Source organism: Petromyzon marinus, chromosome 52 (assembly GCF_048934315.1).
Source record: "Petromyzon marinus isolate PM22_M1 ecotype Great Lakes invasive population chromosome 52, UKy_Petmar_22M1.pri1.0, whole genome shotgun sequence".
NCBI classification, from domain to species: domain Eukaryota; kingdom Metazoa; phylum Chordata; class Hyperoartia; order Petromyzontiformes; family Petromyzontidae; genus Petromyzon; species Petromyzon marinus.
In genome coordinates, this window is record NC_133718.1 from 3,326,571 (window position 1) to 3,342,443 (window position 15,873).

General features: G+C 53.4%; 1 protein-coding gene across 2 annotated transcripts in view; it reads left to right on the plus strand.

The window, feature by feature from the left end:
* Window positions 1-15,873, plus strand: part of LOC116953542 (pyruvate kinase PKM) — a 35,646-nt gene extending 19,773 nt beyond the window's left edge. Inside the window, exons 1-12 of one of the 2 annotated variants that reach the window (XM_032973833.2) lie at window positions 1,845-2,001; window positions 6,974-7,186; window positions 7,558-7,649; window positions 7,955-8,086; window positions 8,833-9,019; window positions 10,335-10,528; window positions 11,155-11,231; window positions 11,578-11,728; window positions 12,018-12,170; window positions 12,706-12,872; window positions 13,255-13,436; window positions 13,609-15,873. In XM_032973833.2, coding sequence (XP_032829724.1) covers window positions 7,039-7,186; window positions 7,558-7,649; window positions 7,955-8,086; window positions 8,833-9,019; window positions 10,335-10,528; window positions 11,155-11,231; window positions 11,578-11,728; window positions 12,018-12,170; window positions 12,706-12,872; window positions 13,255-13,436; window positions 13,609-13,715 — 1,590 coding nt within the window. In that variant the 5' untranslated portion in view covers window positions 1,845-2,001; window positions 6,974-7,038 and the 3' untranslated portion in view covers window positions 13,716-15,873. Of the gene's footprint in view, window positions 1-1,844; window positions 2,002-6,973; window positions 7,187-7,557; window positions 7,650-7,954; window positions 8,087-8,832; window positions 9,020-10,334; window positions 10,529-11,154; window positions 11,232-11,577; window positions 11,729-12,017; window positions 12,171-12,705; window positions 12,873-13,254; window positions 13,437-13,608 lie in introns of those variants that run through there. The other variant, XM_032973834.2, reaches the window with a different exon arrangement.

The window sequence follows — 15,873 nt, forward strand, 5'->3', positions numbered from 1 at the left end:
TAACACAAACCCCACCACTAGCACAGAACCCCACCACTAACACTGAACCCCACCACTAACACAGAACCCCACCGCTAGCACAGAACCCCACCGCTAACACTGAACCCCACCGCTAAAACTGAACCCCACCACTAACACTGAACCCCACCACTAACACTGAACCCCACCGCCAACACTGAACCCCACCACTAACACAAACCCCACCACTAGCACAGAACCCCACCGCTAACACTGAACCCCACCGCTAACACTGAACCCCACCACTAACACTGAACCCCACCACTAACACTGAACCCCACCACTAACACTGAACCCCACCACTAACACAAACCCCACCACTAGCACAGAACCCCACCACTAACACAAACCCCACCACTAGCACAGAACCCCACCGCTAACGCTGAACCTCACCACTAAAACTGAACCCCACCGCTAACACTGAACCCCACCGCTAACACTGAACCCCACCGCTAACACTGAACCCCACCGCTAACACTGAACCCCACCGCTAAAACTGAACCCCACCGCTAAAACTGAACCCCACCACTAACACTGAACCCCACCACTAACACTGAACCCCACCACTAACACTGAACCCCACCACTAACACAGAACCCCACCACTAGCACAGAACCCCACCGCTAGCACAGAACCCCACCACTAACACTGAACCTCACTGCTAAAACTGAACCCCACCACTAACACTGAACCCCACCACTAACACAAACCCCACCGCTAACACTGAACCTCACCGCTAACACTGAACCCCAGCACTAACACTGAACCCCAGCACTAACACTGAACCCCACCGCTAACACTGAACCCCACCACTAGCACTGAACCCCACCGCTAGCACTGAGCCCCACCGCTAGCACTGAACCCCACCGCTAGCACTGAACCTCACCGCTAGCACTGAACCTCACCGCTAACACTGAACCCGACCACTAACACAGAACCCCACCGCTAGCACTGAACCCCACCGCTAGCACTGAACCCCACCGCTAGCACTGAACCCCACCGCTAACACTGAACCCCACCACTAACACAGAACCCAGCCACCTATACCACCTGGGGACCCACAGTGGCAAAATGTTAAATACCTCGCCTGGTTTACAGGTGGTGGGTACGATCCCGACCATGATGCCGGTATATTTGGAGTTTGCATGTTCTCTCTGGTTGCGTGGCATTTTTTCCGGGTCCTCTGGTTTCCCCCCCCAACATTTAGAATCAACGTGCGTTTAGAGTATTTGGCTGCAATAAATTTCCACTTGATAAGCCACTTCGTTGAGCTCATTTGTGGCCAGGTCGCTTCTGAAAAAAGCTATACAGCTCAGTGGGCCTTACCTGGTAAAATAAAAAAAAACATTTGTTTTTTAGCCCAGTACCCATCACGAACACAGAACCCAGCCACGGTTAAATGCAACATCTATTGCGAGCTTATGAATCGATGTTCACCAGAGCCTCTTCACATTTGTGTTGAGACACGATATAACAGCCACCATTAACCCAGCCTAATCCCCCCCCCCCCAAACCCATCAACTCTCTCGCTCACCTTAAGTATAACCCGACCACTCGCAACCAACCCAGCCATCTATACAGCCACCCTGCCACCTACCGACCCACCCACCCTATCGCCTACCCACGGAACCATTCTCCCTCCCCTCCAACTCTCCCAGCCAGACCTGAATCGATAAGGCTACCCACCCGGCGCTAGTCAGCCAGCCATCGAGCCCGCCGGCTACTTGCCCACCCTCACCCACCCGCTCCCTCCCCCACTGCCCCGCATCGCACGCTCTCCTTGAGCCCCCCCCACCCCTGCCCTCCACCCTTACCGCCCCCCCCCCCCCACGTTTCAAGTGGGCTGCCCGCAGCTTAAAACGGACGTCACAGCTGTTCCGCTCCCCCGCTCCGCCGGATAGATAGTGCCGTGTCTCAGCCTGAGCGCCATTCCTAGAAGCTCACGGAAGACTCGCTCCCGCTGCTCCGTGTCCCCCTTCGCAGGTTTGTAATTCTCAGCGCTGGCGTTTCCTGCCGCTGTGTTTGCACGCGTGATGCGAGTGTGCGGATAAGATGGTGGTACATACGTTGCGTATGGATCCAATTTAGACGTGCCTGCGAGGATATGCGTGTAAATGTTGCATACGCAAATGCGTACGTAGAAATATTCGTACACGGGTACAAATACAACAGGGTCGTCTGTTATCGTCACCGTCTTATTGTATTGAATTCAGGCGCACACATACAGAAATGTGCGTGCAATAGATGCGAAGCAGTATTCGGACGTGTGTGAATATTACGTTCATATGCATGCGAATACTTGCGTGTCTTGTATTACACCTAGCTACTGCGTACTTTCTACCGCGGTAATCTTACGCAATGATAAATGGATTATTTAATACATTATTAACGCAAGTCTTTTGTCGCTAGATATTATTTTAAGACTCTGCAAACTGAACCTATTTTTGAAGGAAGCCTGTCGGATGAAATTTGTATCATTCTTTCAACAGAGTAAAACATTTTTTTAAAATCCTGCTTATTTATTTTGGGTGCGTACATAATCCGGCCAGGTGTCTCGGCGGCAGAGGCCAGCGGCTCAACAATCGCACGGTTGTGAGTTCAAATCATGGTTGGGGAGGTATGGACAAAGCCCATCATTCTGCCCTCCGGTGTCAATAAAATAAGTACCACGTTGTGGATAGACTTTCCCCCATCATAGGAATGTGGAATTTGCACTTCTGTTCTCAGGGCTGTAAACAGGAGATGAGCACCAATGCCTCAATGTGTCTCATTTGAGCAGGAAATCACTTCGACTTAATTATAACATGCATGCTATGTGTACCCCTTGCATGCATATTCATATATCGTAATGTATATATAATAACGTACATATGTACATGATTGAGTCCTGTATATGTATGCTAAAATGACTGTTCAAGTTTTAAGTGTATAGATAAAAGGACGACCAATGCAGAGATGAAGCGATGAGATCGGCTCAAGTGCAGCAGCGAGAGATGGAGTGTGAACATCGTGAGAGCGATGGTTTCAGCAGTGGCATGGCTTCCATCCAGCAGTGGATAGGTAACAGCTGAAACGATGGGTCAGCATTTTCGTTCATCTTTAAAACAACCCTTCACCAACCCGAACCGACGAGCGTGGTGAAGTATGGTCATATTACCCCCCCCCTCCCACCAACGTCTGATACGGCATGGGGAAGACCTTCAACCAGCAGTGGCTTGACAACATTTCCTGATTGAGTGGCTCAATTACTCCAGATGGCCGAGTAATTTTTTACGTAGGCTGCATATTGGTTGCATCTTTGTGTGGATGCTCTGGGCATAATTTGCCCTATTTTTTTTGTCTGAGAGGTTTTGTTGAAGCGAGTGTTCGTTAGATCGCACGCCTCGTTAATTAAAGGTCTATACAAGTAAAAGAGAAGTGCCTGCCTTCATAATATATACGGTATGCGCATTTAGCCTGCGTTGAAGATAAATAGTGACATTGTAATTTGCAGCCCTTTTTATCAAGGCCTCATTTTGCCGGGGGTTGATGTACATACGTATCGGAGGCAAATATTTTGGTAAAATTATTTGGTTTAAAATGACAGATTCCTCATTTAGTATTGGCTCTTGGAATCTAGCACGTTTTGAAGCAAATGCACCTGCGTATAACCAGACCGATATTAATACTGTTGATCCACTGCAATGTGGCAGTTGAATTTGAGCTTCGCGCAAATACAAACATTGCCAATTCACTGCTCAAGACCTGCGCTGTCAGCGGTGTTACCAATCGGCATTAGCAGCCCTGTTCTACCCACTGCTGGATGAAGGCCTGCCCTTCGGCATCGCGATGCAGCAAATCCGCCGAGCCTCCCGCACGCTGCGTCCGTTACTCCGACCGCCGGGGCCACGTGTCCCTTTGACGTGACGTGCCCGACCCCAGCAGGTGCCCCGCTGTGCTCGTGTCCATGCGATGGCTGCGTCTCGCGAATGCTCGCTCCGATCCAAGGGGGTTTCCTCTTTTTTTCTGTCTGCTCGGTGCGATTGTTGCGCCTCCACCTTCTCCGTGCTGTTGGTGCGCGCCCCCTCAGATTTTGTTCCAATTTAATTGCGGGATGTTTATTTATGATCCGTACATCAAGAGCTGGAAATATGACATGAGCGAACAATTTTACATAAACCAGTTTATGTAGGCATGCTGTATTCTGTAGGCACATTGCACGTGTGTTGATAATCGTTTTGTAATATCCCCCCCCCCTTCATGCTTCAGGCTCTGTAGAATAATATGGAGCGACCTCTACGCTGCCTGCTCCGTAGAATAACACGCAGCAGCCTACACGCTTCGGGGTCCATAGAAAAAAACATGGAGCGTCCTTCCAGCTTAGCCCACGTGTTGTGACGGGGGCCATGGTCATGACGTCACTGGGGGACGTCATGACCATGGCCCCCGTCCTGAAGGTCATACGACCGTTACATTAAATTATTATTTTCCTCATCAATTTCTTTCGTAATTAAATTATACTGTGTCTAGGCACAAGCCTCACTCGGTCTCAAGCTTGTCCCTTTCTGTCGGAGGGCGCTGCAACATAGGGACGTTTGGCCGATTTCCATTATTAATGAGAGATTGGCCTCGCGCGGGAGGGAACTGGAGATACATGGAGTAGACCAAGCCATGTGCATACGACACGGAGGGGGGAGGGGGGTCGCGCTCAAAGCTCCACACAGGTGGATTTGATTTCCGCTTTTGCTGCACTCCCCATCTCCTATCCACTTCCCAGCCCAAGCCTGCAGCACCTTGTTTTCTGACACATTCTTCAACCCCAAGTGTGAACCAGGCCCAACTCCCCTGCTCTTGGCTTCTGCGATCCGAACGTCTTGTTGGATCTCGGAATGCACAGGCCCTTTGTCAATCCACGACTGGATGAAGCCCTCTCCACGCCCTGTCATGTGTGGATCTTGTTTTCGCCATACTTCATCACATTGGGTCGTACCGGGTTGGTGAATGGGGGGGGGGGAGGGTGGTGGGTGAGAGTGGGTCTGGCTCCATTCATTACTCGCCACCGATATTGGCTTTGGCTGGGACTCGAACTCGTGTAGGCACGTTTACAGTGGAGTGCGTGATCTGCTGCGCCACCGCCCCCCCCCCCCCCATTTAGTTTGGTCTTAATTCCAGCACGACAGCTGAGAGAACATTCTAAATGAACCGGTGTGGCACACACCATTTATTTATTCATATGATTGACCGCGGCGAGACGCTCCAACGTGCTGCCTGGGCCCGTTGCCGTTCTTTACGCTGCATTACCTGTGGTAGACGTTACCTAAACATACACGGGCAGGGTGTTTTAGATTCGACACTTTATATATATACACACACACGTGACCCATGACTTGCGCATTTGCTACGCGTGTCGCTCGACGCCCCAAGACACCTGTGCAAAAAAACGAGACGTCCCATCTGGAGGGGAGCGGGCAGGGAATTAGCCGCTTGAAATGTTTTAATTAAAACAATTTTCTTCTAGTTTTCCTCTCGTCCGCCAAGTCGGTGTGAAGGGACCGGGCGGCGATGCTGGGGTGTGCCGCGATGCAGCGGGAATCTGGGTCGGGGACGCTGACGCTAGACATTGACTGCCGCCCCTTTGGCCAAGGTCGTTTGAATTTCAGACGCTGCGTCACAGCTCGGCGTTACGCGCGCCTCCTTTTTAAGCGGTGCGCGGTCATTTGTATTTTTTTGGTTTTGTGGAAATCTCGGAGCTATTCAAGTGTCAAAAGTTGTAATTTATTTTTAACCGATTGTGAACTTAAGAGATGAGGGCAGTCTCATTTGCAAGATTTAGTGAGTCGGTGAATGCGTGAGAGAATGGATGGTCGAGTGAATGAGTGGGTGAATGGATGGATGAGTTGATGGGAGGTCGAATGGATGAGTGAGGTTAGCTCAAGTTTCAAGCTCCAAGTTTATTTTAGTTTGTAACCGGACGTGAGAACTCAAGAGACCAGGATGAGTCTCGCCTGCAAGATTGACCTGGGTTGCCCAAATGACAATCAATAACAATGAAGTGAATGAAGATCCCCATATTGGGAAGTGGTGCGCAAGTATTGGATATAAAATGGCTGATGATGATGATGAAGATGGAACCGAAGTAGCATTGTTGTTGTAGAGTATACCCCAAGTGTATCGACCAAACGTCACTCGGGAACACTGTTAAAGACTATTATTAAAGGCGCTCGCACAGTGTTGCGTAAGTGACGCATGCAATATCCTTCGCTGTTAACGAGACCAATCGCGTCGCCCCCGTTGAAAAGCGGTGGCATGCGCCCACCCGATCTACCGTGCGAAATTCTCACGTTACACTTCTTTGCACGCAAGCTCGCTCGCGTGATTACATCGAAAATTAATCTCCGCTCGACTCAATGGCCTCTATTCAAAGCCGGCCAAACTCCACACCCCCCCGTCCCCGCATAGAGCGCACAATGCCCAGGGATTAATTTCGGCCACTTCTGTCCGTACCTGGCTCACCATATCAAGTATGTTTCCCGCTGTGGCTGTGAGTCGTGCGCCACCTGCTCCAGTCTTATACCAGCGAGCCTCATTGCTGAGCTTGCGTGTTTTCGGGCTCATCGTTTGCCCCGGCTAATACTGCGGGGGTGCTTTAAAGCAATCAAATGCCCTTCTGTCTCCGTCAAAGTGGACGTTGGTCGTCCCCCGTGACGTCGTTTTGAAAGAGGTGGGCCACGCGCCCGCCAGCGTTGCAATCCAAATTTGGCCACGTTGGAAAATGACCCGTGAGGTGGCCTGATTTTTTTTCATGCGGAAACGCATGGCAACATCGCCTTCCCCTATGACTGTGAAAACTTAGCAGGACCCTCCACGACTCTCCTGGGAAAACGAGCAAAGCTACGATAATAAGAATGGCATGAATACCGAAATGTACCGATTGATTTGTTGACGCGCCCCGTTTTCATTTTTTTGGCTTTTGCAGAAGTCTGTAGCGGACGTGCTCGCATTTTGAATCGCAGCGAAGCTCCCAACCTCCCCTGAGCAGACATGGCAAGCCACGACCCTGGAAGCGCCTTCGTGCAGACGCAGCAGCTGTCGGCATCGCGCGCCGACACATTCCTGGAGCACATGTGCCTCCTGGACATCGACTCGGAGCCCATCACGGCACGCAACACTGGCATCATCTGCACCATCGGTGCGTGCGTGTGTGAGCTGCGCGGCGAAACCGGCGACCTGGGTTTGATTCCCATTTAACGGCCAACACCAATTATCTGAACCTGTCCTGGGCCTCCCCTAGGTCGACTGGGCCTCAAATGAGTACCTGGTGCGGTGTGTAAACATTGCCACGGAGGAGACGAAGGCGGCCGGGTGTGGTGCTGGCCACCCCACCCACTAGTGTGCCGTGCCAGCCTTCATAACTGCTACTCACGAACAGCACTTGCCCCAACAGTCTGTTAAAGCTACACGGGGGATCTTCGTCTTTGTTTCGTCTTTGCTGCTCAACACGGGATCTCCGTGTGTTCCCTTGCCCTCCCCTCTTCCCTCCGTCACCCCGCCGTGGCACAGGGCCTGCATCGCGCTCGTTGGACACCCTGAAGGAGATGATCAAGTCGGGCATGAACATCGCTCGCATGAACTTCTCCCACGGCAGCCACGAGGTGTGCCGCGTGCGGCGCTGTGTGCGGGAACTGCATGCTGCGTGCGTTTCTGTGTGGTGCTACGTGCGGCTTTTATTGTTGTGGGCCTCGTGCGGTTTTGTTGCGCGAGCGTGACACTCCGCGTGTCGCCACTGCGACGTTGTCGTTGCCGCGTGTCGCGATCCTTCTGCCGCCTGCGTCCGTTGCTGTGGTGTAATCGAGCATTGCGAGCGAGAGCGTTGCACCGCGAACGTTTTATTTTGTCGTGCTTCGTACGCGTTTGTTGTTGTTGCGAGCGCTGCGCCGCGCGTGTGTTTCTCCCGCAGTACCACTCTGACACCATCAAGAACGTGCGCGAGGCCACGGAGAGCTTTGCCGGGAACCCCATCTACTACCGCCCTGTGGGGGTCGCCCTCGACACCAAGGGGCCCGAGATCCGCACAGGCCTCATCAAGGGGGTACGCCTCCACCCACGGACCCCCACACCCAGGGGATGCAGCAGCAGCAACATGGCCCTTAGTCCACGCATCAAGGGAGTACACCACCACCACTAATTTTAATTTGGATAACCTTTCAGGTATGAGAATTCAAATGCTCAGCTTTGTGCGAAGACGATTCGTCCTCTACCTGTGGCAAGGCGGGTGGGAAAGTGCTGCCCTCTTGTGGCGAGGAGGAGAGAGACCCGTGATGTCATCTCCTTCACGCTGCGCTTTGCGAGCTCCGAACGGACACTTAAATTTGGGGAAAAGCCAACACGTGTCAACATCGAGCCCCCTGAATGACAGTTCGCAGGCCGGAGCTGCTGCGCACGCTTTGCCCTACACGCAGGGTCGGCTGCCGCTGGGTGTCCCCTTGGCTAGGCCGCAACAGGGCGAGGGGATCCTTAATTGCCCAAATGAAGACTCATGCTGGTTCCCACAATGAGTTCACCCGGTTCACATGAAACACACTTGAACATTTGAAACTTCGCCTTAAAACTTGGGAAGGAACATTTTAAAAAGTAAATGAATGAATGGGCGAATGGCTCGGTAAATTGTATCGTAAATTAATGAGTGAATGAATACATTAATAAGCGATTGAGTAAATAAATGCATTGGCTGTTTTGAATTCACAAATGCTGTGAGTGGATCAATAAACGAGCGACTGGGTGACTGAACGAACGAACGGCTGGACTAATGAGCGAGCGGTGGTGGTGGCGGCGCAGAGCGGCACGGCGGAGGTGGAGCTGAAGAAGGGCGCGGAGCTGAAGGTGACGCTGGACGACGCTTACCAGGACGCGTGCGACGATACCATGGTGTGGCTCGACTACAAGAACATCACCAAGGTCGTGACGCCCGGCAGCAAGATCTTCGTGGATGACGGCCTCATCTCCCTGCTCGTCAAGGAGATCGGTAAAGGAAGGGAGAGCGCGCGCGTGCGCTGACTTCCTCGCCAGTGGCTTTGACATCGGGTGGCGTGGGGGGCGGTGATTGGGGGGGGGGGGAGGTGATGATGGGCGGGTCGCGTCGAGAGACGGTACGCGTGGCGGCGGCTGTGTGTCGCTAGCTCGGTGGCATCAACGGAGAGATGGGTAATTTAGCACGTAGTCGATTTTCGCGACAAATGGTATTCACAATAAGGGGGATTTTGGGTTGGATCGCGTAAATAGAAATGTGTCCGTTGACCCACCACGGTCAATGAATAATGTTTGCCACGTAAACAAAACGTGCCAATTAGTTACTACAGTACTTCAGCACACCCAGTTTGTTGGGAGAGTAAACCCACAACATTTACAATCCGAGTACCATGATGTTTTGGGAACAAGTCTTACCGTTTTCGGTCTTAAACAGAGTAAAGGTGATGTCATCGCTGTGAGCCTACATGTTAAACTGGTAAATGGGGGGGGAGTTGTCAACAGGGCAGAGATGCACGGGGGGGTGGGGTCACACGGGTCACTGGGTCAACGTGTCAGTGATGCACGGGGGGGTCGACTGGTCAATGTACGGCAACAACCCCTCTCTGCGTAGATCTAGGGGGGGGGGGGGCAGTTTTGCTGCACTTCATGCCAGCTTAGAGCAACGAAAGGGCTTTGACCTCGGGCAGATTAAACGCGCGCGAACTGAGCAGGTAAAGTTCGCGAAGATGCGCGGCACCGTCGCTGGGCAAGGCCAACGGTGGAGTGGCAGCCTGCGGCGAAGGGTTGACCGCAGAGATGGAGCGTTGAAATGGGCTCGTGTGCGAGTGCTTAGGTGTGATCGTTGCATCGCAGGGCTATTATGACATGTCGACAAACTTGGAGGCCTTCACCCAGCAGTGGATTGATTTATGACGCAGGTATACCAGATAAGTAAAAAAAGACACCACGTTGATCCGTTACGTGCCATTTTAATGATGGTAGTAATAATTTAGAGCCCATATTAAACCACTGCTGGATCAAGCCCTGTCTATTTCATTCATAGTGGCTGGTAAATCGTGGTTCATACATTTCTTAGTTTTACCTTTTGTGTAACCAGACCATTTGCAAACTTGTGTGACCTGGGTCACCAGAACGACAAAAGCAACAACACAACATAGCAAGGGCAACATCCCAAGCAAATAGAAACTGGAGCGAAAAACAACTAAAATGGAAACCGGAGCGTGGTCGAAATTGATGATGAAACGCCGTCGCAGCTGTGCTCACCGCCACTATCCGTCACCCATCGCCCTGCCCCCTCCGCCCTCTTCCAGGCGACGACTACGTCATTACAGAGGTAGAGAACGGGGGGATGCTGGGCAGCCGCAAGGGCGTGAACCTGCCCGGCGCCGCTGTGGACCTCCCCGCCGTCTCCGCCAAGGACGTGCAGGACCTGCAGTTCGGCGTGGATCAGGGCGTGGACATGGTGTTCGCATCGTTCATCCGCAAGGCCGCCGACGTCGAGGAGGTTTGTCTGCCGGCACCGCCCGCCTGCCCGCCACGGACTCTTGCACTTATTAAACTATAAACTAAACTTTTTTTATTTTACCAGGTAAAACCCATCTGAGCTGTGTAGCTCTTTTTCAGAAGCGACCTGGTTATCGCAAACGAAAGCTCAACGAAGCGGTGGCTTATCTCTCCATGTGGAAATTCATAGCAGCAGCCAAATAATCTTAATAACGCATGTTGTGGATTATAAATGTGGAGGGGGGAAAAAAAACCGGAGGACCCGGAGAAAAATTCACGCGACCACGGGGAGAGACATGCAAACTCCAAATATACAGCAGGCGTCAGGGTCGGGATCAAACCCACAACCGGCATACCAGGTGAGGGAGTTAACACCTCTGCACCACAGTGCCTCTTAAATTTGGTGTGGTGGATAAACGCACTCTCTCACTTGGCTAGACCAGGCACTCGCTTCTAACCTTGACGTCGAAAAACCGTGGTCGCTCTTAACCCTGACGCTGGACGTAACACCCGTCGTGCCTAGCCCTCGCGCTTGGTCTAACGCCGACCCTGGCACTGCTGAGACCACAGGCCTGACGCTCGCCCTCGCTCGTACTCATCGCAGCGACGTCCAACCTTGTCACCTAGGTGCGAGCCGTGCTGGGGGAGAAGGGGAAGAACATCAAGATCATCAGCAAGATTGAAAACCACGAGGGCGTGCGCAGGTGTGTGCCGTTTACCGAATCGCGGTCGTGTTCACGATCGTGTGCATGTTCAGCCCTCTGTGGCGTTCCACTGCTGGGTGTGTGTACGCATGTACGCTGAACTTCTTTCGCACCCTTACGAAGCCAACCGTGATAATCGGAGGTGCGGATGACAGCCTCTGCCCACGCGTTGTGCGGGGATGATTGACCATAACTTTCCTACGATGAGGGAAACTGAGTTTATTGTTCACGGTATGGTGACCGAAAGTGGAATTCGATCCGCGAACCTCGGCAGTAGCCGGCGGCTCGGCGTGCCTGACGTGGTCATTCCGAAACCCGAAGTAAACCTCCCCTGGGCTCGTTTCAGGTTTGAGGAGATCCTGGAAGCCAGCGACGGAATCATGGTGGCTCGTGGGGACCTGGGAATCGAGATTCCCGGAGAGAAGGTGTTCATTGCGCAGAAGATGATGATCGGACGCTGCAACCGTGCGGGCAAGCCGGTCATCTGTGCCACGCAGGTGAGGGCCACGGGGGTCGAGGGCCACGGGGCTGGGGGGCCACGGGGCTGGGGGGCCACGGGGCTGGGGGGCCACGGGGCTGGGGGGGCCACGGGGGTGGAGGCGCTGCGGTTGGCACACAGCGCTATGAACCCGACGGGTGGCGATTATCCGAACTGATCCTGGGCCCAGGCCAGACGGTGGCCGTTGAGCCGAAGCGCGTATTTGCGAAAGGTCCTCCTCGCTCTGGTTTGCGTCTCTCGAGTTCCGAGCAACCGCTTGATGGATTTGGCGGCGATCTTTGCTGCAGATGCTGGAGAGCATGATCAAGAAGCCTCGGCCTACGCGCGCGGAGAGCAGCGACGTGGCCAACGCGGTGCTGGACGGCGCCGACTGCATCATGCTGAGCGGGGAGACGGCCAAGGGAGACTACCCCCTGGAGGCCGTGCGCATGCAGCACGCGGTGAGTGAGAGCGAGTGTGTGGGTGGGTGGGTGAGTGAGTGTGGGTGTTGGAACAGTAGGGTGCACAGGTGGTGCATCGTCTCGGTCAGTCAACCTATGGCACTTGGGTCTGTCCTGTGACTTCCTGCCAGCGGGCGTTCGACACTTCACGTGGCCTTAACAGGCACAAGCGCCCTGGTGATGTCACCGCCACTTAGTGGCCACTGGCTGTTATTGTTGATGTTGGGAGCGGTAGTGTCGTGGTTATCGCGCTGTGCTGTGATGCCTGCCGGACACAAGTTCGATTTCTGCTCACGGCCAACACCAGTGACGATTCTCTTAACTGGTCCTGGGCCTCCCCTAGGTCGACTCAGCCTCAAATGAGTACCTGGAGTGGTGTGTAAACATCACCACTGGGGAGACAAAGGCGGCCGGGCGTGGTGTCGGCCACCCACCCCCTCGTGTGCTGTACCGGCCTTTGTAGGTGCTCGCTAACAGCACTTAACCCAACAGTCTAATGCTATACGGGGGATCTTTGTATTTGGTGTTGCTGTAGATTGCCCGGGAGGCCGAGGCGGCTATGTACCACCGTCAGCTGTTTGAGGAGCTGCGGCGGCTGTCGGGCATCACCAGCGACCCCACCGAGACCACCGCCATCGGCACCGTCGAGGCCTCCTTCAAGTGCTCTGCGGGTGCCATCATCGTGCTCACCAAGTCCGGGCGGTGAGTGGTGGTGGTGTTGGTGATAATTGTGACCGAGGCCAGTGGTGGGATGGCGTTGATGATAACGACAACGGCGGAGGTCGTGCTGGTGGTAGTTGTGCTGCTAGTCGTCGCGGCACTAGTGTGGTTGTGCTGGTAAGTGGTGGCGCTACTGGTGGTTGGTGCGGTCGTGGTTGTGCTGGCTATGGAATTCGTGACCAATGCTAGCAATAGCGCATGGCATTTTCTCTCCTACCGGCTGCCCGGTAAACTCGCGTGTGGAGTGTGGCGCGTGCCTGGTTAAACACAGTTCGTGGCGAGGTACGGGGGACATGGTGCGTGTCGTGACGGTGTGGGTCCCCTCCCTCCGGCTGAGACAATCGATCCGTTGTGGCGCGTGCAGCTCTGCTCACCTGCTCTCCAAGTACCGCCCGCGCGCGCCCATCATCGCGGTGACGCGCTGCGGCCAGACCGCGCGCCAGGCGCACCTCTACCGCGGGATCTTCCCCGTGCTGTGCCGCGAGCCGGTCAACGACGTGTGGGCCGAGGACGTGGACCTGCGCGTCAACCTCGCCATGGAAGTCGGTAAGGCTCGCTTCGGTACTCGGGCTTTTAGCGGGCTTGTTACGAAGTCACCCGACTTCCTCCCTTCTCCACCTCCTCTTGCACTCCCCGTCTACGGAGAATCGATGGGATTGTCGCATTTCTCTTCGCGAGTTGGCGTTGACGGCTTTGTCTCCGTTGTTTTCGTCGGCAGGCAAGTGCCGCGGCTTCTTCAAGCAGGACGACGTGGTGATCGTCGTGACGGGCTGGCGCCCGGGTTCCGGCTACACGAACATGATGCGCGTCATCAAGGTCACATAGAGCGGGGCGGCCAAGCGAGCGCGACAGAGGGGCAGGCGAGCGAGGGGGCGCCAAGGAGAGCTGGCGGGTAGAAAATGACGACGCATGCTAAACCGGGGACCAAGTACACTCCAGGGCCGGTTGGCAAAATGACGACGTGGATGGTTTTTTCCTGTGTGTTTTTGTCTAATTTTTTTCTGTTTACTATTTTGTTATTTTCGAGTCCTTGGATATTCTTCGTTCCATCAGAGTGCTTTCATCGGGTGCCGAACGGGACTGTCCAATAATTTCATTGCTCAAATACAGCTTTATCGTTTTAGCAGAGCACTTGCCATTCAGTGCTCTGAGATCTTGGTCACGTTTCTGTAATTTCCAAAAAGAAAAGAACCAACCAACCAATGTGTGCTCGCTGTGAGCAGCCAAAAGTAATAGACAATCGACGCCGACTCTAATGCCGACAAAGCAGCTGTGAAAATATTAATTCTGTACCGTATACCATGAACTGGCAAAATCTGTCGGACGTGGGACACACGCGTGTAAGGACCGGACTAATTATGTCCGCATGTTTCAAACGGAACTTACACCTACGCAAAATAGTAACACGATATTTCCTCCGGTTAGTTTTTAGTCTAGGTGCTTTACAGCGATGGCAAAATGTAAAAAAAAAACCTGGCTTACTGAATACTCGTAGCCTATGACCAAATCGGCCGGAATGCGCCCGAGTCCTGGTCGACCAAGCCGGGTAGAGCCCGCGGGTTGCGTTTTGCATGGTTGACCATCGTGCAACAGGGGTTTTTGGCCAACAGATGGCAGTGCACCAACATCCCCGTTATTCTTTCCCCAACCCTAACCATCGGTGGTCGAATCGCGGGCGAGGGACCCGCGCGGCATCCGGAGGCCCTCGTCCAGCAGTGGATCGGCAAATGGGCTGCGCGAGTGTTCACAGACGCGGACATTCGTAGGCGGGACAGGGACGGCGGGTTGATGGAAAAACTCGCGATTTGCCGTGGGGCCACGCGTGTGTTGTGAGTGTCGCTCCCGATGGTAGCACTCTGCGTGCGGAAGGCCGCGCTGTTCTCGGCAGACATAACGAGGAAGAGGAGGTCTTGTCTCCTCGATGTTAAAGACAAACGTTTAACTTCAGACGAGTCCCACGCAGCGGCTCTGTCGCTGCCGCCGCCGCTACCGCTTTGCGTGTTCGTGTGTGCGTGCGTATATATATCCATGTGTGGGCCTTGCAAACGTTAATCTACTGTATCGCGCAAGCACTTAGGCCGGTGTTGGCCACGATATTTTTCTCTCTCTTGGAAACGGCAAAGTTATGAGAAGTACTTTAATGTGTGCACAGCTTGAAATAAAAATGTAAAATGCGAGCTCATTCCAAACACGGCGAGCGCTGCTTTGTGGCTTAAGTTTATTTTTCCAACACGTACAACCACAGGACGGCAATATAAGCAGGTGATTGTTCTCCTGCATAATAGACGTGCTTTTTAAATTTGCCTTCGTGAACCAAGAATCTATATATTTTCTGCCACCAATATATATGCGTAATAGTATAAACGTATAGTCTCGCTTCCCAGCAAAAACCAAGACGCATCTCCCAAAGAAAAAAAACGCGTTCTCCTTCGGGGCATCCACGGACATGAAGGGCATCATCGCTGTCAATGTTGTCGTCTCTCCTCTTCTTCATTGTGGTGGTGCCAGCACCTGCGCCCCGTATAGCTGAGACAAACGTTGCCACACCGACGGTTAACCCCACGGCGGTTAACCTCCACTCCGGTTAACCCCGCGGTGGGCGGCCACATCTCGGCAGGCTTTACGTAACGGATGCCACGTAAAAAAAACTTGGCTGTAACTCTGGATTTCGGAAGAAAAAGACACATTGTGCTTTTTGTCTTAGTTGAACACTTGAAGATTGTGTGTGTACGGTGGTGGTTGGTGGCGACGGCTGTGGGCTGTGTGTGTGTTTGCTGTGCTGCTGCAGTGTATTTATTCTCTCTACCCAAGTTCCTCCGCTCACTTCCCCGCACCTGAGTTCACCTCCCCTTCGTCTCCCCCCCCCCCTCAACCCTTCCTCCCTTCCTTCCCTTTGCTTCATCTGCACTGTGCTGCCGTCTCGCCCGGGCTTGTCTTGTCTTGTAAAAGGGAAAATAAAAACCTCCATGTGAGCATGCGTGCA